A 23,215-nucleotide genomic window follows, 5' to 3' on the forward strand; every position below is an offset into this window, starting at 1 on the left:
CATTATTGAACTTAACTTTAGAGATGAAATTATTTATCTTAAGACTTCTCAGAGGGAATCAGATCTTTTGAAAGCTTTTTCTGTTTGAAAGGAGGTACAGCTAAAATCTAGTTAAAAGAATTTTTTTAAAAAATATCAAAGGGATAGCAAGGGCATATAAATTGGCAAACAACAACAACAATCTTTGTATATAGCAGATTGACCAACAGCTGTACTGGTGGAAGCTTTTCCCACTGTTTTAAGATATATTGCATTTATTTGTATCGATTCCCAAATTTGCATGTATATATGTCTATATGAGTTTGTGTATCTATACCAGGGGTAGTCAACCTTGGCTCTTTTATGACTCGTGGACTTCAACTCCCAGAATTCCTGAGCCAGCTAAGCTGGCTCAGGAATTCTGGAAACTGAAGTCCACGAGTCATAAAAGAGCCAAGGTTGACTACCCCTGATCTATACCATCCTAGGTTTTTTGGGGGGGGGATACATTTCCTCTTTTCTTATACTGCATAAGTGGCTGACTTCTTTAATTCAAGCACTCATCCAAGTGAACCCAAAGCAATGAGAACACAGCACATCTGTATGTGATCAGATGTATATGCTGAGCTCTGTTTAAAAGACACTTGAGGTTATCAATCCCTGGGTGGGTTGGACCAACAGAACCTTGATTTTGAAACCAAGCATGCAGAATTGAAATAAAATGTAGGAATAGTACATTTTTGTTTTGTACCAAAAACATTTTTCCAAGTTCCAAATTGCTTGCCATAATTTTAATTCAGTCTTACTATCCACAATAATCCCAATGACATGTTAATGGATTGTGGGGATTTTAAAAAGGATAGATAGGTAGAGACTGGAGTGTAATTACATTGTCCTAAATTTAGTTACGATAAAGACATTGATATGTTACTAGCTGTGCAAGAACAGAAGAGGTCCGTTTGTACTCATTCAAAGGCACAAAATGCATATCCCCTTTAAAGCAAAGTGCTGCAGAGAGATTGCATCCTCAGACAGATGCATAGCTGAGTTGTATTCACGGTTTCCAATTCAGCAGGTGATACTTACATTGAAGCCTACTTTGCTGCGCCAATCTCTAATAGATCAGAACAACTGAAACCAGCAAGCTGATACTATGGCATGCACTTTAGAATTAAGAAGTATTTGTGCACATGTGTGAGTTTATCAGATCTCTCCATGTCAAATTTCACATCTTAATATTTGCTAAACATTTCAATGCATTTAAGAAGATAAAATTGTTTCTCATTGCTCAACAATATGCAGAAATGGCAGAGCTTGGAAGCAAAATTGAAAATAGCTACAGTATGTGAAGAGAACCTGCAGATGTGTTGCGTTGATGCATTTCTACTGGAGTGTGTCTGTCCTTGTCATTTGCCACACACAAGCAAAAGCTCTTATACATGAATATAAGGGAATCCAAGAGCCAAGATCTGGGCTCACCATGAAAGCTTGCATCACTTAGATCCACAAATGTCGCAATGAATGCATGTTTAACATCAGAAGACTACCACCTGGAAACTGTAGAATAAAGAAGTGTGATTACAAAGAACCTCAATCTATGACTTAGCGATACTTTTGGCAGTGCCCATGGAGGAGTGGACTATTCCCCACAAAGAGATGCATCTTACAGGGAATCTCTGATACAAAGTTACCTCTGCAGAAACCCCCCTCCCCATCCTTTGCTATTCCACCTCTCTGACTTCCCTTAGTTGCCATAGAACCCATAATAACCACTGTCCCCACCACTTTCTTTGTCATAGAGCTCCCCATTGCGGAGAGGTGGGGAGCTTTCGGCACTTGAGACATATGGAGACACTCTGCGACGCTTACACTCAGCTTCGTATAAGCCAGAGTCTGACGAATCTGCAGACTTCACTGAGCCTGGTTCAGCCCAGCCCTCATTGTCCTTCCCTTTCTCCTCTCCAGCAGGCAAGGCCTGCAAATCCCGCATGGGCCGGAACCAGCTCAGGGGCCCTGGATTGGGCTTGGGATGGTGGTACTGAGGTGGCGAACTCCATGCAGGAGGCGGACCAAATGGGTGGTCCTGATAATAGGGCAAGGAGGAGTGGGAGGCCGGCTGGAGAGCAAATGGCTTTACCCCATAGGGCAAAAATTTGTTCCCTCGGAAGTCTCCCTCATAGGCACCATATTCCAGGGGAGCAGGGGGAGGCTGTTGTGAAGCAAAATACCAGTGGGGAGGATCCTTGGGTGGCAGAGGGAGTGGGACACATTCTCGATTGAAGAAGCGGCTCTGGGGCAGTGGAAACTGGTCATGCAAGAAAGGCTGGAACCGGCTGCCTGACAGGAGCTGTTGGCAGCTGGCCACACTGGGTGGAGATGGGGTTGTGCGATCTCCCTCGGTTGTGGTATACATCCTGGCAAAGGGTGGAGAGTGGAGAGAGAAAAACAACAAGTGGGTGTGAGACAAGGAATCTGCACCAGATAGTTAGGAAAGACAATCAAAGGAGCTCATTCTTGGGCACTAGATTGGATTGCAAGCCTATTTCAAAGTACCTGATTGTCCTGCTCTAGGATAGACAGTTGGCTATCCTCCACATACAGCTCACACATATTCCAGATAGCATAATTAATAAACAAGGATTATGGATGCTATATCTTTGGATCTCTGGAGAATACCATATTATCCACTGCAATTTTTGCTTGTTAACTCCCCACTGCAACCCATGTAATATACTAATTACTGGGCAATTAAGAAACCATATCAAACTACAGTTTGGCATAATTCTTTAACCATTTCTATGCAATGATTAAATTGATAACACACCTAGAGGAGGCAGAGGGTGTTACGTTAAAATAGAATAAAAGGGGTCATGAAATGCTAATGAATACATTAAGAAATTGGAAGAAAATGCAATAGACTTACGTATCAAAATTGTCGCGGAAGCCTTTAGCAAAAGGGTTATGATCTATTTTCAGCTGAGTGATCTAGAAAAAAATCAAGGAAACTGAGAAAATAGTAGCTATAAATTTTATTTATAGTATAGTGTAGTGAAGTGAAGTGTAGTATAGTATAGTATAGTATAAGTATTAGTATTAGTATTAGTATTAGTATTAGTATTAGTATAGTATAGTATAGTATAGTATAGTATAGTATAGTATAGTATAGTATAGTATTTATAGCATATATAGTATTTATACCATAATACCAAAAAGGAATGAGTTTAGCTATCTCATCTGATCTTATCCAATACAACAACAACAACAACAACAATAATAATAATAGCGTTAATCTTCAATTTGATTCACAGTTTGGGGCTGGTAAAAACTTAACAATTCAAGTCCTAACCAAGGACCTAGGAGCTGTTAAGGTAATGTCTGAGCATATAGGCAGTTCTGAGCAAGGTGGTTTTTTGCAAAGTCAAATATTCAGGTCGGATAAGTTCAAAATTTCCATATGTCTAGGCAGCCCTTTGGGTATTGCTCCAAGGGCTCCTATTACTATTGGTACAACCATTGATTTCTTCCTCCACAATCGCTCAACTTCAATTTGCATATCATAATATCTCATTATTTTTTCTAGTTGTTGATTATTGTTGTTGTTATTGTTGTTGTTCATCACATGTTTAGACTGGATTTGGCATTTGTATTCATTTATCAAATCCTGGGTTTACTACTACTACAACTAGTACTACTATACTACAGTTACTATTATTTTGGATTTCATGTTGTATGTGGGGTGGTGCAGTGGCTCAGTGATTAAGGAACTGTGCTTGGAAAGCTGACAGCTCAGGTTCAAGACGTGAGAGCCATGTGACGGGTTGAGTTCCCGTCACTGCCCCAGCTCCTGCCAACCTAGCATGCAAATGTGAGTAGATAAATAGGTACCATTTAGGTGGGATGGATAACTGCATTCTGTGACTTCATGCTGGCCATCTGATTATGGAAATGTCTTTGGACAGTGCTTGCTCAATGGCCTAAAAACAGAGGTGAGCACTGCCCCCTATAAGTGGCAACATCTAGTGGTCTAAAATCCGCAGAGACTCCTTTTTACCAAGTTGTATGTATTATACCAAAATCTACTACATAATGATGGGGACAATGGTGTTAAGAATAAATAACTATTGTATGCTATGACATAATGGGTTTTTGATCCTTGTGTTACTTCACAGAACTTCAAGTCATTCTTTGCCTGCAAACACTGTTGTCTTTTTCTTTTCTAAATTAGCTGATGTGTTCTTGCCAAGAGGATATTTATTAACAGGGTGATTGTTAAAGAATAACTTTCCCTAACTGAACTACTTTAATTATTAAGTTCCTCCAGCCAGTCAGTGATGTGGTGGTTAGGTTAGACTAAGACTAAGACTAGGGAGATCCAGATTCAAATCTTAGCTAAGTCATGGCACTCAATACAATAATCCTCATTTAGTGACTGACTCATTTAGCAATTGTTTGCAGTTATGATAGTGATGAAAAAAAGTAAGCTTGCAACATATCCTCCCTTTTACGGCCTTTAAAGGTCTGTAAAGCAAAGGAAAGCTTTAGTAAGGTTATAAGCCCAATCACAATTTCACTTAGCAACCACTTTGCTTAACAACCAGTTTGCTGGTCCCAATTCTGTTGCTAAATGAGGGCTAGCTATAGATAATTTGAGCCCATTACCACGTATAGCCCTAAAGTCCCTCACAGGAATACCATGAGGATAAAATGGGAGTGGGAAGCCAGGAGTGTATGAAGTTTTATAGGAATGGTGGGATAGAAATACTACAAACAGGCAAATAAATATTTTCCAACTTTGCCACCCCCTTCTTACCCTTCTGCCATACAAAGAGTGAAAGGGTGCGATTCTCCTTCTCATGTAAACTTACATCAGCATTTTGGTATGCAGTAACCGCGATGAACTGAGTCTCTGGAAAAGTAAAGGTCTGGGTGCAGATTGAGGGATGCACCTCATCCACTTCGCCCTGCTTGGCCTCAGTAACATGCAGGCGAGGCTGATACTTGTGTAAGGACTGCAGTACAATCATCTGCCAAATACACGGGACACGATTCATTCATACATGATCTGTGAGTTGCAGCTGAACATATTCCACCCCAATAACAATCCTGGATTTTTTAACAGCAATGCTGACGTGATGGATAAAAGCCAGATTCAAGAACTCGTTACCTGGGTGATATTGTTTGATGCTCCTTTATTGTTGGTGAGTTTCAGTTTCCCAAAGGATATTTCCTGTCGCATCCAATGTGCTCCAGTGTTGGGAGAATCTGGATGCATGTATGTCCGATTCCCTGCCAAAAGGATGGCATTTCCAGTAAATATCTTGCAGTTTAAGCATGGAGAAAGCACATACTAAACTATTAAGTAAATAAACTCACTTGAAGCCAATTCAGACCAACTATTCTTGCTATGTTTTGCTCGGTGTGTTCCTGAAATGACAGTTCCCAATTTCTTAGCAGGAAGTATGACAAATATGTAAAGTGGATGCTTGCTTTGACAGGGGTAGGGTGAGAAGAAGAGGCACATATAGATTACGGGATCTTATCTAGGACTATGACCCTGCCTATAAACAGGATAACCCGTAGTGTGAAATCTCATAAATATGCCATTTTGTTTACATTTTTAGACAGGTTCTTGGGCCAAGGGGATTCTAATAAACAGCAGATTTCCTTAAACTCATCTCAGCTTGCAACATAGATTATAATTTTTAAAGTAAAGCATTATGTTTTGAAATCAAGATATATTAAAGCTCTAATACCTACTGTATTGGTTCCTAAATGTGCACATCTATGTCCAGGGTGTCCCAAAGTGGTCAATATTGATCCCCAAGGTTGATGGGACTATCCCAAGGATTGATAAATGGCTGGTGGGCAATAGGAACAGTCCAAACCCGGAAGAACATCATGATTTATGACTAAAGTTCGCCAATTTCTAACTATATATCAGTGCTCTTCTTGATGCTCATCAGATGCAACTTTCCCATTAATGATATCAATATTAAAATGTTTTTCATATTTTAATGAAATTATTATTGTTGTTATTAGCTTTTATTTGTAGTACAGGTAGTCCTTGACTTATGATCACAATTGGGGCCAGAACTTGCTAAGCAAAGCGGTTGCTAAGTGACTTGTGCCTGATTTTATAATGTTTTTTGCTATGGTTGTTAAGTGAATCACTGCATGAAGTGAATAACAAGGTGGTTAAGTGAGTCTGGCTTCCCACATTGACTTCACTTGTTGGAAGTGACTGAGAAAGTTGCAAATGGTGATCCCATAACCCCAGGATGCTGTAATTGTTGTAAATACAAGCTGGTTGCCAAGCATCCAAATTTTGATAATGTGATCGTGGGGATGTTGCAATGGTTGTAAATGTTATGTACTGTTTCATACTGGTCACAAGTCACTTTTTTTCAGTGAAGTTGTAATTTTGAACAGTTACTAAATGAATGATTGTATGTCAAGGACTATTTGTATTATTACTTAAAGTATTATTTAACAAATTATTTTTATATAGTAGACATTTAGGGGTCAGAAATTCTTTATCTCTAAATCTCAAATCCACTGAACAATTAAACCATGTGGCCTTGTTGATTTGCTCTAAAAACTAAATGTTTAGAACATGGATAGTAGTTTATAGTAATGGAAACACACTTTGTACATGCTCAAAAACAACTTTATTATTTCATATCATAAATTTTGTATTGTCTGTAGGAATAGAAATAGTCTGCATGAATAGGAAGAGGAAGAAGTATTAGGTATGTTTGCCACCTTGAATTGTTTATAAGGATAATAAAGGTGGGATAAAAAAAACTTAAACAAAAAAATTTTTTTGCACTAATATTTTGCTAACAGGTTTTTAATGATTACAGTGCCATTTCTCATCTCTGGCAGCAGATGGAGCAATGGTTCTTGAAACTGGGGTAATATTTGAAAACACAGCTGGGATGGTGGAATGGCAACAATGAAAGGATTTTTTTTTCACTTTCTGATTTGAATCATATATTTAAACATTCATTGTGTGTGACAATTTTATTCACAAATTATCTGCTAATAATTTTATGATATTTTGAATAGTATTAATAGGACAGTTTTAAAAAAGAATCACCTAAACAAATAGGAATTCCAGTTAGAAAATAAAGCCTCTTTTTTCCACCTCAGCATTCCAGATAAGTTCTAAGCAGCAGGAAAATGGAATGCTTCCATAGAGATCTCCTGAAAAATTGTAGCTTCTGTCTGTCATTGAGGAGATGGAAAATGGGGTCCACTGATTGGGCAGGTATTATGAGATGAAAGAAACATTTTAAATATTTAAGTTGCAGAGTCACTGAGAGTGAGTTAGATGGCCCTACACATTTTCTTTAAAATATTTTTCCAGATTGAAAGTTTTCAGCATTGCCGCCCTTTTTTTATAGAAAGAGAATCCCTAATATTTTAGTTCAACCAAAATGATCGTAACTGATACTTAGCACCTGCCTTTGAGGCTTGTTTAGCCATATCAGAATGATGTTATCAATCTCTCATTGGTTGAAGATGGGAAATAACTGTTACCTTATAGGGCAGACATGTCAAACTCGTGACGTCATGTGACGTATCAGAGTTTTTTCTCCATTGCCGGCAATGGGATGGGCGCGATTTCCTGGTGACGCATCCAGCCCGCGGGCCGGCAGTTTGACACCCCTGTTATAGGGCTTCCTCTAAAATCCCAATTTCCATCTAAGATCTTAATTTCTTTAGATCCCTTTGAGGATCCTTATATTCCATTTAAAATACTATTTTCCAACTTGGATAGCACTCCTGACTGCCTATTTTGGACAATTAAATATCATTCCTTTAGAATGTAATAAGTACCATTTTTGGGGGAACTGTGGAATTATGTAACACAGGAGTCCCCAACCCCTGGACTGAGGCCCATTACTACAATGTACAAGCAGTGGACAAGCAGTGGGCAAGCATGTGTGTGTGCGCAGCTCCTCTTGTGCGAGCGATGGGTGCTTGCACTTGTTTGTGAAGCTCCATTTGCACGCGTGCCCCCGCACGCATCTGCCACTCATACAGAACCATCCCCTGTCCCCCCCCTTGCTGGACCGCCAAGCAGGAAAGGCTGGGGACCACTGGTGTAATACCTCTGTGCATTTCTGACATCATCATCAGGTTCAATGGTAGGGTACAGTAGGCCTCACTTATGACCCATTGCTTAGCACCTGTTTAAAGTTACAGCAGACTCTCAAAAGGTTCTTATGACCTGGATTCAAAGTTCCAGTGTCCTCATCCCACCACACACACATACACACCATAGCCATAGGATCACATTTTGGATGCTCAGCAACTGGCCCACACTTATGACTGTTTACATTATCCTGTGGTCATGTGACTATGATTTACAATGTTTTTTAATGGAACCCAACATTTATTTCCAAAGTCTGGCAATGACAATTTGCAGACAGTGGGTTTCATTTAACAACCACCATGTTAGCTTAATCTTCACTTAATGATTGCCACAAAAATATCATAAAAACAGGTCGGTCATGCTTAGGTGCCTCAATTTATGGCATATGACAGAAATTCCAAGCTCCATTATGGTTATAAGTCAAATGTTTTGGGAAGCTTTTATAGAAAAGCAATAGGTAAACATTCTAAATCTATGAATTCCTACATACAAATAGAAGATTCATGACTGAATTGAACCAGAAATGAATCCTGATACTGTATGTCAAGAAATAATAAATGTAAGAAATAGGGCTGTGTGGTGTTGAAAGAAAAGGGTATTTGGGAGCATGCATGATCATCTCCATAATAACTGCATGTTCCTGGGAAAAGATCTGACTCCATTAAGAGTAGCCATTGGGGCATTCATGAGTACCTCCTGGTGCTACAAAGCAACTTCTTCCCTTCAAATCTGAAATGCTGCATGCCCATAGTAAGAAAGCCTTCAGATTCATGCAGAATGCATCTCTTTTATTATTTTATTATCTTGGATTGAATATGTTATCTAGAAGTTTAAACTATCATGGACCTTCTCCTCATTCATGCTGCTACAGATGCCTGAGGATGAGTCCAATAGTGGTAGAGACCCGAAGCACACATTTCTTATTGCTGATTTTTTAAAATTCATTTTATAATATGGGGCCAAAGTAGATTTGAAATCATTCACATTTAATTTAGGGTGGTAATTGCCTCTTTAAAAAAAAGAAAACAAAACAGTAGTCCATGCACACAAATCTAAAAGAAGATTTGTTTAAATGTTTGCTGTACTAGAATCCTGATTGGAATTTGAAAAGAGAAGAGACAATGAAAAAAGAGAGGATTTCTCTATTTATACCTGGCATATTTCCCTCGGCCTTGCCGCATTGAACCCATTTCCCGCCTTGGTATCGCCAGTGGTGCTGATCCACTAACACAACATCCACATAGATACTGTAATGAGCCACAGGATCCAGCCCGGAGATGTTGAAACTCAGAAATGGAAACATCCTCCTAATTGGTGAGGTAGAAAGAAGGATCGGGGAAGAGAGAAAAGAAAGGTAGGCTATCATATTACATATTTGCCACAAACTCAGTTTGTTCTCTGCTTGTATGCTGAGACATGTCAAGTAAAGCACAATTTTTAAGAAAATGTTATGACAACCATTCACCCTTCTGTTTTCTACTTATTATTAGAAAGTAATTGCAAGGTGACACTATCCTTGCTTGTCCCTATTGCCATTTGAAATCTTAATTGTGCAAAATAACTCATGTAATATGCATTGCCACCAAATTCTTACTTTCCAACTATATAGCCCACATGTAGTCTACATATTGACTACATATTACACATACACACATGTATATATAAAATGTTGCATAACTTTGCATTTTAGAGTTTCTTATTACTTAATATCTGTATTTGTCCTGATTTTTGTTTTTGTGTCTATGTTGGAAAAAGCTGACCTCATTGCAGAACACATATTAATTTATTAATACTCATTCAGATATACTCCAATATACTGAAAAAACACAAGAAAATCAGTATGACATAGTGGTTAAGGAATCTGACCAGGAGTGGGAAGACCCAGCTTTTAGTCCTCCCTGGAGCATGGAAACTAGATGGGTGATCTTGGACAATCACTTCCTTTCATCCTAATCAACATTAGATTCTGTCACAAATATCTTGTCTCATCATTCAACAACAGAAATGTTTATGGCTCAGTGCTTAAATATAAAATTAATCTTTCATTGATTAGTTAGGACAGTAAAGACAAGTCTTTTGAGTTTGGCATATCAAAAATTAAGAAAATATCTAACTTGACTCTGCTGGCATGTCACCCACCCCCACCTACTCTCCCTCCCAAACAAAAGAGGCACAATTGTCTATCTCCTTCCACATTTAAACCACCTTGAACAGCAATAGTAGCAATGTTGATAGTAGGCCTGAAGTAGAGCCCTGGGCCTCAAACTTCAGCCCCAGCACTACTACTGGCCCTCAGAAATGCTACTCTGTGTCACTGTCCAAGATGTGACAGGCCCCATGGTCTATCAAAGGCTGCTCTGGGTTGCACAAGGCCTTCATTCTTGAAAAAGCTTTGGAAAATGCTCTTCTTCAGCCTCTACACGCTCTGCAAACCACCCAAAAATATGCGCCATTCTCATGTGATTTTTGAAAACTCTGGAGGCCATGCAGGAATATACCCATTCTTGCACAGCCTCCAAAAATTATTTGAGAACAGGATGTATTTTCAAGAATACTGTAGTTGTTGTCAGGTATTGTTGAATGCTGATGAGCCTTCCGAAACATTGTGGCATGTCACTTTTGACACATCAAAAGTGGGAGTATTTCTTCCAAAGAAAGAAAGGAAGAGGAAAGAGATGAATTTTCATCGTGTATCAAAATAATCGTTTGCTTCCCATCTGTTCTTGCTGGTGTGGCTGAATGTGCAATACATCCTCCAGCTTCTTCAATGGCTGCATTTAGCCCTAAGAAGGTTATTTACTTCCCAATGGACAATTTCCAGCCATTCACAATTGGTTCACCTAATTCCAACAGGGCAGCTCAAACAGAATAGAACAAGTTCTGTATTTTCTTTCCTGAAGAACTGTTGAATTGACTGCAACAGATGTAAGAACAGCTCTGTTTCTTTTTTACCCCCTCTGACCTTAAGCAAATTCTTTACCTTACCATTTCCCTCTTGCTCCTCCCTCTCTCCCTCCCTCTTTCGTTCCCCTTCTGCCACATTTCCGGTTCAGAAATAGACACTGCTATTTTCAGAGAAAGTGAGAAGAGAAGAAAGAGAGAGAGAAAACCCCTCAAAACAGATGGACAAAACGTCAGATAGCATGAGAAGTTTATTCCCAGGGCAAATTGTTTGATACTTGAGAATGGAGAATCCAAATCACAAATATACACACAAAGAATAATCTGGGGCTTGCTTACAAAGGGGTTTTTCTACATAATTGAAACAAACAACTCCTGTCTGAACAGTTCCATTAATTTGAATGAGACTTATGCAAAATAATTTCTCATTGGATCATTGTATAGCACAGGGGTAGGCAACCTTGGCTCTTTTATGACTTGTGGACTTCAATACTCAGAATTCCTGAACCAACCATGCTGACTCAGGAATTCTGGGAGTTGAAGTCCACAAGTCATAAAAGAGCCAAGGTTACCTACCCCTGGTATAGCAAGTATCAAATTTAGCCATCAACCTTTTAAAACACATTGTGCAATATCAGTCCTAATAAAATGGATTATGATTGTGCCAAGCCAGATACAATTTGGCAGCTGCAGCAGTGTGCTGCAGCTGCCAAAAAGGCCAACACAGTGCTAGGCTGCATTAACAGAGGGATAGAATCAAGATCATGTGAAGTGTTAATATCACTTTACAATGCCTTGGTAAGGCCACACGGAATACTGCATCCAGTTTTGGTCACCGCGATGTAAAAAAGATGTTGAGACTCTAGAAAGAGTACAGAGAAGAGCAACAAAGATGATTAGGGGACTGGAGGGTAAAGCATATAAGGAACGGCTGCTGGAATTGGGTATGTCTAGTTTAATGAAGAGAAGGAAGAGGGGAGACATGATAGCAGTGTTCCAATATCTCAGGNAGAGGGAGTCAAGCTATTTTCCAAAGCGCCTGAAGGCAGGACAAGAAGCAACGGATGGAAACTAATCAAGGAGAGAAGCAACCTAGAACTAAGGAGAAACTTCCTGACAGTGAGAACAATTAACCAGTGGAACAACCTGCCTCCAGAAGCGGTGAATGCTCCAACACTGGAAGTTTTTAAGAAGAGACTGGACAGCCATCTGTCCGAAATGGTATAGGGTTTCCTGCCTGAACAGGGGGTTGGACTAGATGACCTTCATGGTTCCTTCCAACTTTACTATTATTATTATTAATAATAATAATAATATTTTCCATTATCTCCACACATATGCTGATATAACTGAGGGATGAGGAGAAAGTTAAAGAAAAAAAATCAGAATATAAACTCACAGCTTTACATTCAAAATGTGTCACAATCAGATTTTTTTACTCTGATTGTGCAGAAAGGACTATAAGCAACCTCACAGGAGACATGCTTGTTATAGTTCTAGAAGGAATGTTGGTAAAGAGTTGGGATTGGACAAAATAGAACCAATATTTATTCTAAATTTACAGCACATAGTTTCTTTTGAAATTATAGAAGTTTAAAACGGATTTAGTTTTGTTCCATTAATTTCTCCACAATGCAAGTCTATACATATTTTTTAGAAGTAGGCTCAATAGATTTTAATACTAAGTAAGTGTATATATATAGGATTGAACCAACCCATTATGATTCATTATCTTTTTTCTTTTAATCTATTGAACTACAGGAACATCTTGAATAGGGTAAAGAGGAGGCTGAGAAGTAAAGTGAATATAACAAATACTATTTTCTGTTCATTATTTTTTAAGGACTTGATGATTAAGTCACAGATAGAAGGAAGTTTCTCTTTCTCAACATGGCAAATCATGTAAAATGTAGATACATGCATTATACTAAAATATAATAACATCCCCTCAAATATGACTAACATATATATTGTCAGAAAACTCTTACATTCCTGAGTTGTCAAATATTTGAAAACTCAGAGATGCACATGTGACTCAGCAATTCAAGCTAATCAGAAACACCATTATCTTGAAGAAGCCCAAATCAGAACAAAAGATCTTGTGAAGTATATGTACATTTAACATAGATCTCTCACTAGCACAAAGCATTACATAAGGAAAAAGGCATGATTAGAAAATTAATAAACATCCTTTAGATTCCCACAAATAATATCATTCTAGAAGCATTGAAGTTAAAAGTGAATTATTCATCTTTCTGATAGAATTAAATATGTCAGAGTTAATACCTCTCTGGATGTCAATTTATATAGGGCACAAGTTCAGTTTAGTTTAATTTATGGCCAATGACTATGTAAGATAAATAACCTAAAACTGTAGTATAAAACAGGGGTCCCCAACCCCTGGTCCATGGTCAGTATTGGGCCACAGCATGCCAGCAACCGGTCCGCACAAACAAACAAAACCCCATACGCAAGATGCAGGCAGCACACAAAACCACACACCCTCCGGTCCTCAGAGAAACCTCTCTCCACGGAACCGGTCCCTGGTGCCGAAAATGTTGAGGACCTCTGGTATAAAAGATAAATTTAAAATGTGGTTCATAGCATCAGTGATACACCATTAATAATGGCAGAAAGAAGTCATTGTCTGGCTGTCAATCTCAATGCTGCCTCCATTTTTTCAGGGATGTCTAGTTCACTATGAATCCTTGCTAAAAGTTAATGGTGATCTAACAAACCCAGTGAGATACAAAAAGGAACAATATGGATACTCAATGTCTCCTCTCTTGTTTATTTTATTCTTGAAATACTAACTAGAGCAGGGGTCTCAAACTGCTGGACACGTCACACAGAAGCCGTGCCCACCCCATTGCTGGCAATGGCAAAACCAGGACTTTTTTTGTCATAGAATGCCCAGAACAGAGTTCCGGCACCTTTTTTGGATGGAACCTTGTAGGGTAGACAAGGCGGGTTATATGACATGTGTGAGTTCCGGCACTTTTTTTTTTTTTACAAAAAAAAAAACATTGGGCAAAACAGTCCCGATATGTTGCACGATGTCATGTGACGTCGCGAATTTGACATGTCTGGACTAGAGATATAAAATGAGATGATTGTGGGAATAAAGATTAAAAAAGAAACTTATGTTAAGGGCTTTTGTAAGTAACTTGATATTGATTTTGGAAGATCATTTAAAAGGACATTAAGGGACAAATTAAAATAATTTAGTACATTAACAGGGTTCAAAATTAACAAATAATATGAAGATAGACAATCAAATAGAATTGAATATGCTGGATTTTAAGATTCAGAAGAAGATAAATGATCTGACATTACTATGACTATATGTTATTTCTATGTTATGAATTACATGTTATTTCAAAATAACCATGTTAATACATAGAATGAAGTTAAAGAGACATGTTAAGATGGAAGAAATTAGAACTGTCATTGCTGGGAGAATTTCAGCAATAAAAATCAATGTCTTGCCTACAAGAATGTTTTTGTTGCAGACAATACCTGTTTTAGCAGCTGACTAACCATTTAAACAGTGGCAGAAAGACTTATCTAAATACGTATGGCAAAAAGCCACTAGTTAAATACAGGTAGTCATTGATTTATGACTCAATTGAGCTCAACATCTCCATTGCTAAGCAAGACAGTTGTTAAGTGAGTTTTGCCATGTTTTATGACCTTTCTTGCTACAATTGTGAAGTGAATCATTGTAGTTCTTAAGTTAGTGGCATGATTGTTCAGTGAATTTGGCTTCCCCTTTGACTTTGCTTGTCAGAAGGTCATAAAAGGTGATCACATGACCCCAGGATACTGCAACTGTCATAAATGTATGCCAGTTGCCAAGTGCCTGAATTTTGATCACATGACCATGGGATGTCACAATGGTCGTAAGTGTAAAAAACAATCATAAGTCACTTTTTTCAGTATTGTTGCAACTTTGAATGGTCACTAAACAAGTGGTAGTAAGTTGAGGATTACCTGTATAAGGTGTTACAAGATGCAAAGAAAAGAGGAGCCTATCTGATTTGAAATTGTATTTTGTAGCTTGCTGTTTGGTTTGCATGGAAGACTGGGTACAGCTGAGAAACAAAATACTTTTGGTGTTAGAAGGACATGACTTGAGAATTGGGTGGCATGGATATCTATGGTACAACAAAGTCAAGGTTAATGTGGATTTTTTAAAATCATTATGTTAGATGTATGTTATTGAGAATATGGAATAGATATAAACCCAGGTTATGTCCAAAACACCTTTGTGATTCTCAGCACAAGAACCATTTTATAGACAAGAAATAGGCAAAAAATGGCTTACTTACTGTGAAATACTAGAATTTTGCCAAGAGAAGAACTTGTGGCAGACGAATATATTTGTCAATGGTTTTCCTATCTATAGTTAATAGGAAGATTTAAAGTAGACAAAAGAATGTATGGTTCTGAACATAGTTTTGTTGACTATGAAACAGGATTATATACAAATTTTAACTATGGAATTGCTAAAATATATAAACTTTTATCAAGTAAAAGTGAATGTGAAAGAATATGATAAATTGGGATAACATACAGATGAAACAATGGAAAAATATGTGGTTGGAAGTGATTCACTTAACATCTGTGGCAAGAAAAGTTGTAAAATGGGGCAAAACTCACTTAACAACCATCTCACTTAGCAATGGAAATTTTGGACTCAATTGTGGTCATAGGTCAAGGGCTACCCGTAACACTACATATGCAATTTCAGGTAGTCCTCAACTTACAACAGTTTATTTAGTGGCTGTTCGAAGTTACAACAACACTGAAAAAAGTGACTTATGACTGTTTTTCACACTTATGACAGCTGTAGCATCTCTGTGGTCCCAGGATCAAAATTTGGATGATTGGCAACTGGTTTGTATTTATGACAATTGCAGTGTGTCCCGGGGTCATGTGATCACTTTTTGCAACCTTCTGACAAGCTAATAAGTCAATGGAGAAGCTAGATTCATTTAACAACCTTGTTACTAACTTATCAATTGCAATGATTAACTTAACAACTGTGGTAAGAAAGATTGTCAAATGGGGCAAAATTCACTTAACAACTGTCTTGCTCAGCAACAGAAATTTTGGGCTCGCTTGTGGTTGTAAGTCGAGGATTACCTGTACTTGGAAAAGAAAAAGTAGGTTAGAGTTTCATTTGAAGTTAATTATCCTGCCAAATAATAATAATAAAAAGAAATACAGCCCCCAAATAAGAAATCACATGGTTGGACATTTCATTTATTGAGATACTGTATGTATATGTATATATATATATATACCTCAGCATTTCCTCTTGGCTGCCCAGATTGATGTGCAATTTAAAGTCCTTTAAAGTTCATTTTTAAGATGGACAAATGCTTAAAATGACTGATCACTGTGAAGTTAGAACCCTTGAATTCAGCCAGTACCAAATGTAGTTTTGGCCATACAAAACTATTCTGAGTTTCAAAAAAGAAGCTAAGTACAATTTCACAGAAAGCTGTCCTCTCCTCCAAGTACTATATTTACTCTACATAGAAATCACATTTCTTCTGCACTGTAACAAAAGGTAGAAAATATTATAAAAACTATTATTTTAGATTTTGGAACAGATCATCAACTTGAAAACTGGAAGACAATTTGCAAAATTCATATTTATCATCTATCTGAAAGCCTTAAATTCTGCCAAATTCAATTCTGCAAAAATAGTACATATTTACATCCTCTACTTTTTTCATAGAAAGTTTATTATATATTCTTGTATTATTCTGGCTAATCCCAATACAGAGATTTCCTTGGTGTGGATTTTGATATATATATTTTTTTTACTTAAGATGTTGTTTGAGAAGATAATTTAAAAGTCACATTCATTTAATGGAATAAAATTATTATTTTTTTCTTTTGTACCTTTTTTTCTGTTGGAAAGAACACCCTCTCCAATTACCAACATACTGATTTGGCCCCCTCCCCTAATTGCCAAATGGGAAATATCTCCATACCAAAAGAAGAAGGCTGCTCTCAAAAGATCAATTCCTCAGAAACCAACAAAATCAATATTTTAATCCCACTTAATAGTAAATTTAATCTCAAGCAGAAGCAGCCCATCAAGATTCCTATCTTTAATGAGATGGAGAGAAGATGATGGAATTGGGGTTCACTCCTCATTAAAAAAAATCTTCATATTCCCTCAGATCCCCCTTCCAGGTCTGCCTCTTCAATCTAACTGTAAAAATTGCCAAAAAGAAACATTATACTGTAATGCTACTGAAATCAAAAGTTGGCATTACAGCTCATCTGAGAATAGAGGGTTTATTTTTCACTACAGATATAGCAAATCAGGAGAAAAATTATTTGGATGTCAGAACACCCACCCAATAAAAATAGAGAAATGCACCACTTCCTGCCCCACCCAACTTAAAGTAGCATGAAAGGTGTGTATGAACACACACACAAACATACACACACACACAGACACACCCCAAATAAAATACTTATCAAAATACATAATAACTAAATTCACTCCACACACTGGGGTAAGCTAAAATGAGATTGGTTGGTTTGTGCTTCAGTGTATTGAGGAAACCCTCTACTTCTCTTTGCATGCTGTTTGTACTGAGTTATTCCATTAAAACTTAATATGATTTATTTATTTGCATATACTGTGTTATGTGAAGACAGAAATCATAGATTGTTTGTCTAGATCAGGGGTAGGCAACCTTGGCTCTTTTATGACTCGTGGACTTCAATTCCCAGAATTCCTGAGCCAGCCATGGCTCAGGAATTCTGGGAGTTGAAGTCCACCAGTCATAAAAGAGCCAAGGTTGCCTACCCCTGGTCTAGGTTTAGCATGTTGTAGAACAGCATACTGGGTTTCGTAAGCCGGATCTAAGACTAGGATGATCTGTGCGTCAGCTGCCCCTCTGATTCACAAATGCTCTCTATTAATGGTCGTGATTTCTAAAAAAGAGACAGTTTGGAACAAGGTTCTGATGACAACAGGGTACAGCAATAACAATGACACCAACAACATTTTTGTCTCATGAACTGATATCCTTCTGAAATTTAGATATTCCCATCTATTTTCTGCATGATTTAATACTATATTTTTATTTTGAGATACAGGATAATACTATAAAAGTTGCATTATGTCATTAATTTATGCTTTTATCCTTCTGACTTATCTTTCTGAGGCTTTCAAAAGGAATATACAGTTAATCAATGAAAGGATTTGATTTGCAGTCTGGTTTGTATTCCAGCAATTTTTAAGACTTAAAAATCAAGTTTTAAAACTTGGTTTAAACTTAAAAACCAATCCATCAATAAGGATATAGTTGAAATGAATTATTTCCTTCCATCCACTTCAGTTGCAATGATTATTGAAGGATTCTCATATTTTTTAAATTAGATTGATTGAGATCTAACTTAGCCAGGTAAACTCAATGCAAAAATGCTGTAATTGCCATGCATCAATAATATTTTGAGAAAACACTCTAAGTTGCACATATCACTTTAACATTAAATAAAAGTAAGTTACATTTTCAACTATGAAGTTAAAGGATTCAAATTAAAAAATGCAAAAAAATATATATTTTAAAGCTCACAGTATTGCTCCATCACCCGAAATTCCTTATTTATTGAAACACTGTAAAGTTGAGACCACTGGAATGCACAGTTTTTTCTCCCCCTATACTTTTTTCTGGATTATTTTTAATTTTTAATTTTCTTGGTGGTCCTATTTTTTAAACTCATTTATGCACCAAGATGAAACATTTTTTTTTTCCCTAGGTAAAGCTCTGACATTGAAATCAAATTCTAGGATGGAAATCCATTGAACAACAGCTTCATGGAAAACAGAGTGGATACAACTCTTGTTTCTCAGAGCCACATTCAGTATGGGAGGCTTGTATACTATTTCTATCATCTTTCCATATTACAATCTCAAGAAAAAGCTGGAAGAAGTCTGGATTAACCCTCAAAATGTGATCTACTGTCCACCATGCAACTTCCAGCTCTTTTCATCTCATAAGCGCAATTTGATTAATGAGACCAATGAAGACACTAGTACAGATTCTAGCTTTATTTAGTCATCAGAATTTACGTATGCTCAGAAGTCCTTTATTACTTTTCTTTTCACTGAGAGTCAATATTAAATAAATTTTAAAATTTGGCTCAACAAAAAATAGCTTCAATTACAGTTACTATTTAGGATCAAAATATTCCTAACTGAATGAACTTCTCTTTCTTGTTCTATCTCATATTTTCATATATAATACAATAAATAACTAAAGAGGTGACAGGGATAAATATTTTGAAGAGTGGGAAATTATTCCTTTCAAACTGGGAAGTGAAATCTCCATGAAGCTTTTTGACATCCTCAACTGTTAAAAATGGGGACATAGAAAATTCAGACCAATTGCTGAGAAATGATATGTTCCAGGTGACTAATATCTGGACTCTGGGATGATGTAAAAAATAAATCACAGAATATTAGTGTGACTGAAAATATGAACTTTATTCAGAATTGTCTTCTTCCTAAAAATAGTTCACAAATTGTCTAGATTGTTCAATATATAAATGGAAATGTATGTTCTCTCATCAAATTTTCCACCCATCAATACAAGCTACCAATGATAATCACAAAAATAACATGGGAAGAGAGTATTACATTCCCATTGACTCCAACTAAACTCCTAGCAATTGTTTTTTAAAATGAGGTTGGGATATGAACTCACAAATATGTCATGTCATCCCCCCCTTCAATCCATCCAAAGGAGTCACATAACTAGAATGATTGTGCAGAATTTTTGAAGTTATTGCGAAGAGTATATTAAGAGTATCTAAGTATCATACAAATATATACATACAAATATCTATTAGCCAGTTGAAAGAAACACATGTTCCACTTATAACATTTCTAATACTATATATGAAAATTGCATTCTAATATTTAATCATAGTTGCAAGTCATAGTTTGGTATTATTGAATTTGAAGTTGATATACATAATTGGAAATTTTGCTTCAATTAAAAAAAAAGAAAATATAGACTTTTATATTTAGAAGTCAATTTTTTCATCCCCTCTTAAATTTGGGAGCCACACCCAACTATCTTAAAATATGTTGCAAGTCCACAAAAGAACACAAGAGATCTTATTACTTGAGATAAATGTCAAGACTGTAACCTCGCACTTGGGTCAATGGAAGTCAATGGGCATACAAACTTGATAGATAATCATAAATCTGCAAATCTTCGTATAAAGGGCCACCAACCTACTGCATGCTGAACTGCTGATAATGTCACTATCAATAAATACAGTAAATTATGTTCAAAGCTAAAATTGATGGAAGGTAGAAGAGTCCCTGCAAGGGAAATTCTGGCTGAATACTGGTTGAATGACTCCACCTCAGCAATCTAGCCAGACTTAATAAGATTTCTCTGATTCAGATTCTTTTGACTTTGGCAAAGGATGAACCATGACAAAAAGGCCAAGCTACTTATTTATAGTTGTGTTTTCATCTCATTTTCTCTTTCATTTTCAAGTGAAGCATGATAGAGGAGATATAGGGTGGGATAGTGTGGAAAGCTGCTGTGAAACTTATAGCAGCTCAGGATGTGGCCGTGATTTTCATTCCTTCTTTTCTCAGCATTTCTGGTTGGCAGAAGTGAAAAGATTGCAGATTGTGACATGGTAGATGACCTTTTGTGAGAATTTGAGAAGTAAAACAATAATACTGTGGAAGCTCACTCCCTCCCTCTCTCTCTTTCTCTCTCTCTGATCTTTGCATTTCAAAGATTGCAGCTCCCTTGTCACAAAGTATAACAAGGTAAAAGTAAGTCTTCCTTCACTTGGGATCCCTAGATGTGTTGGGTCTACAATTCTCATGGTCAAAAAGAGTTACAATTATGACACATTGGAGCAATTTGAGTCTAAGAAATGATTTGGCAGACGTACTCAATTTGAAGTGTGAATGGGCTATTGCAGATCAATTGAAATAAAATATTTCACTCCAAGCACCCTCTTTTCCATTTGCATTTTAAACTGTCAGCCTGTAAATACCAGTTTTGGGAGAATTTCTGCACTATTAGGGATCTCGGCAAAGTTATATTATTTTGGATTGACAGTAGGAAGACACAGATTCAAGTCATGAATCTTTGGGTTAGGCACAAGCTGGATTCACATAACATGCTTCATAAGGTAAGATAAAGACTTTGGGGCTGCTTTCACATAACACATCCAGTCTTGTTAATTTTGTTTCGGTGTTAGAATGGCTGTTGATTAGTTTATAGCCCAATGGAATACATTGGGCTATGGATCCCATTTGGGATATATCTATTATGCTATATAGAATCCAACTGGAGTCAAGAAAATATGAAAAATATCTATAACTAGTTGAATTGTATTGACTGAACTCAACTATTTTTAGTACCTTCAAGTCAGTGTTGATTCCTGGAGACTGCCTGGATTAGTCTTTGCAATTTTCTTGGCAATATTTCAGAAGTGACTTGCCATTGTCTCCTTTCTAGAGCTGAGAGAATATAACTGGTTGAAAATCATCCAGCTGGCTTTGCCTAATTTTTATATATGTATGTAAATAAACATAAATATTAGATTTTTAAAAAATCTTTGGTGGGGAATAACACTTTGTTTATAATAAGTAGGGTTATTTTCCTCTAGCAAACAATTATGAAGAAACATTATGGGAAGGACGATCTTGAAAAGGCCTTTCCTATGTAAATAGATCATAATTTTTGTCTTCTCTGTCACGTAAGTTATTTGCCTTTTCCAATTCCTGCCATAATCTACAACACTTTGATGGACCCATGCCTGTGATGGGGGTTCAGTGTGCCTTGATTGACTTTCAGAAGGGGAGCTGAAACTCATTTTCCCCACCTTAACAAAACAACCAAAAGAATTGAGCAGATTGTGTGGTGGGCTGCTTACTTCCTGAGCTAACGTTGCTGGGAGAAGGTTACATGGCCCACATTAACCACTCAAGAGACAGTGAGTACAACTCCTCTTACCTTCAATCCCATCTTCCTCCCAGTTGCAAACGCAAAACTCTGCAGGTGTTGTAACCACTGCTCAAAATGCTAACACATTCTCTGGATTTAAATTTTACACAATTTTATACAACTGGTTTTTCTTATGTCTAACGTAAAAGTGAGAGAACTGAGATTGAGAGACATTCAATGTCTGCTCCAAAACTTTGCTAAACTGAAACTTGTTTTCACAGATGGCATTTATTCTGTTAATTCAGACCTCTATAATGCTCCCTTTTATTTTTCCATTTCAGAACCATGGATCTGATATGGAATGTATACTGTCAAAGCAAACAATAGAAATCATTTTATATTTATATTTATATATTTTGCTGGTTAATGACCAAAACAATTTTTTTGGTTTCAGTTTCTACCTTTAGGCAGGCTAGGTAATTTACGTTGTGGGGTTAATGACCTTATACCTCCCTTCCTGTAGTTGACCATGATATATTATTAGCAATTGTGAAGCATTCTTCTCTTCTAATTTCACCTCTATTCCATGTTTTACAACTGTTTCTAAACAAACAAACAACTATATTGAATAGTAGATTTATTGTGATCAACTGAAATAACAGAAAAATATGTTTAAGACTTTTTTTAGGTTCTCCATAAATCTTCCTTGGGTACAAATACTACAGATAGGAGATTTAGAAGGGAAGATTTTTTTTTTTAATTGTCAAGTCTTATAGCTCTGTAGGCTGCAACTGAAAGTTAATTTAGGAATGTGTAAACTAGGGACATTCCATATATGGACTTAGATTAATATAGAAATAAATATATTCTGATCTCCACTGGAAACCAAGAGTAAAGGATGGTGAAATGTCAATCCTAATCCTACAGTGTTCATGATTCTCCAGGTGCTTACACTAAACTCATTGCTTCCTTCCTCAGGACTCTTCCATCCAGTCCCAGCTGCTCCAATGGGTTTACTGTAATTTGTTGTTAAATGTATTGATAAGATTGATAAGATGATGGAGGCTGCTGGTTAATTGTCCTACTTCTTAATATTTTTAGCAGGTAAACCTCCATTTGCCATTGAAAATAGCTTGTAGTTCATATCTTGCTGATCGTAAGATAGTGCAAGTATGACTGTAGATCTTTTACCTGATATGTTTTATAGATAGGC

The 23,215-nt window shown here is 36.9% G+C and overlaps 1 protein-coding gene across 1 annotated transcript in view; it reads right to left on the bottom strand.

Annotated features, from left to right (window-relative positions):
- Positions 1–1,723: 1,723 nt before the first annotated feature.
- The window catches only part of TBX21 (T-box 21), a 45,324-nt gene continuing 23,832 nt past the window's right edge, over positions 1,724–23,215 (bottom strand). The window contains exons 2-6 of the mRNA XM_015810398.1: positions 9,293–9,447; positions 5,144–5,265; positions 4,845–5,003; positions 2,903–2,964; positions 1,724–2,393 (exon numbers count right to left, since the gene is read on the bottom strand). Coding sequence (XP_015665884.1) covers positions 1,724–2,393; positions 2,903–2,964; positions 4,845–5,003; positions 5,144–5,265; positions 9,293–9,447 — 1,168 coding nt within the window. The remainder of the gene's footprint in view (positions 2,394–2,902; positions 2,965–4,844; positions 5,004–5,143; positions 5,266–9,292; positions 9,448–23,215) is intronic.

Source organism: Protobothrops mucrosquamatus, unplaced genomic scaffold (assembly GCF_001527695.2).
Source record: "Protobothrops mucrosquamatus isolate PMUCROS unplaced genomic scaffold, P.Mucros_1.0 scaffold10, whole genome shotgun sequence".
Taxonomy (NCBI): domain Eukaryota; kingdom Metazoa; phylum Chordata; class Lepidosauria; order Squamata; family Viperidae; genus Protobothrops; species Protobothrops mucrosquamatus.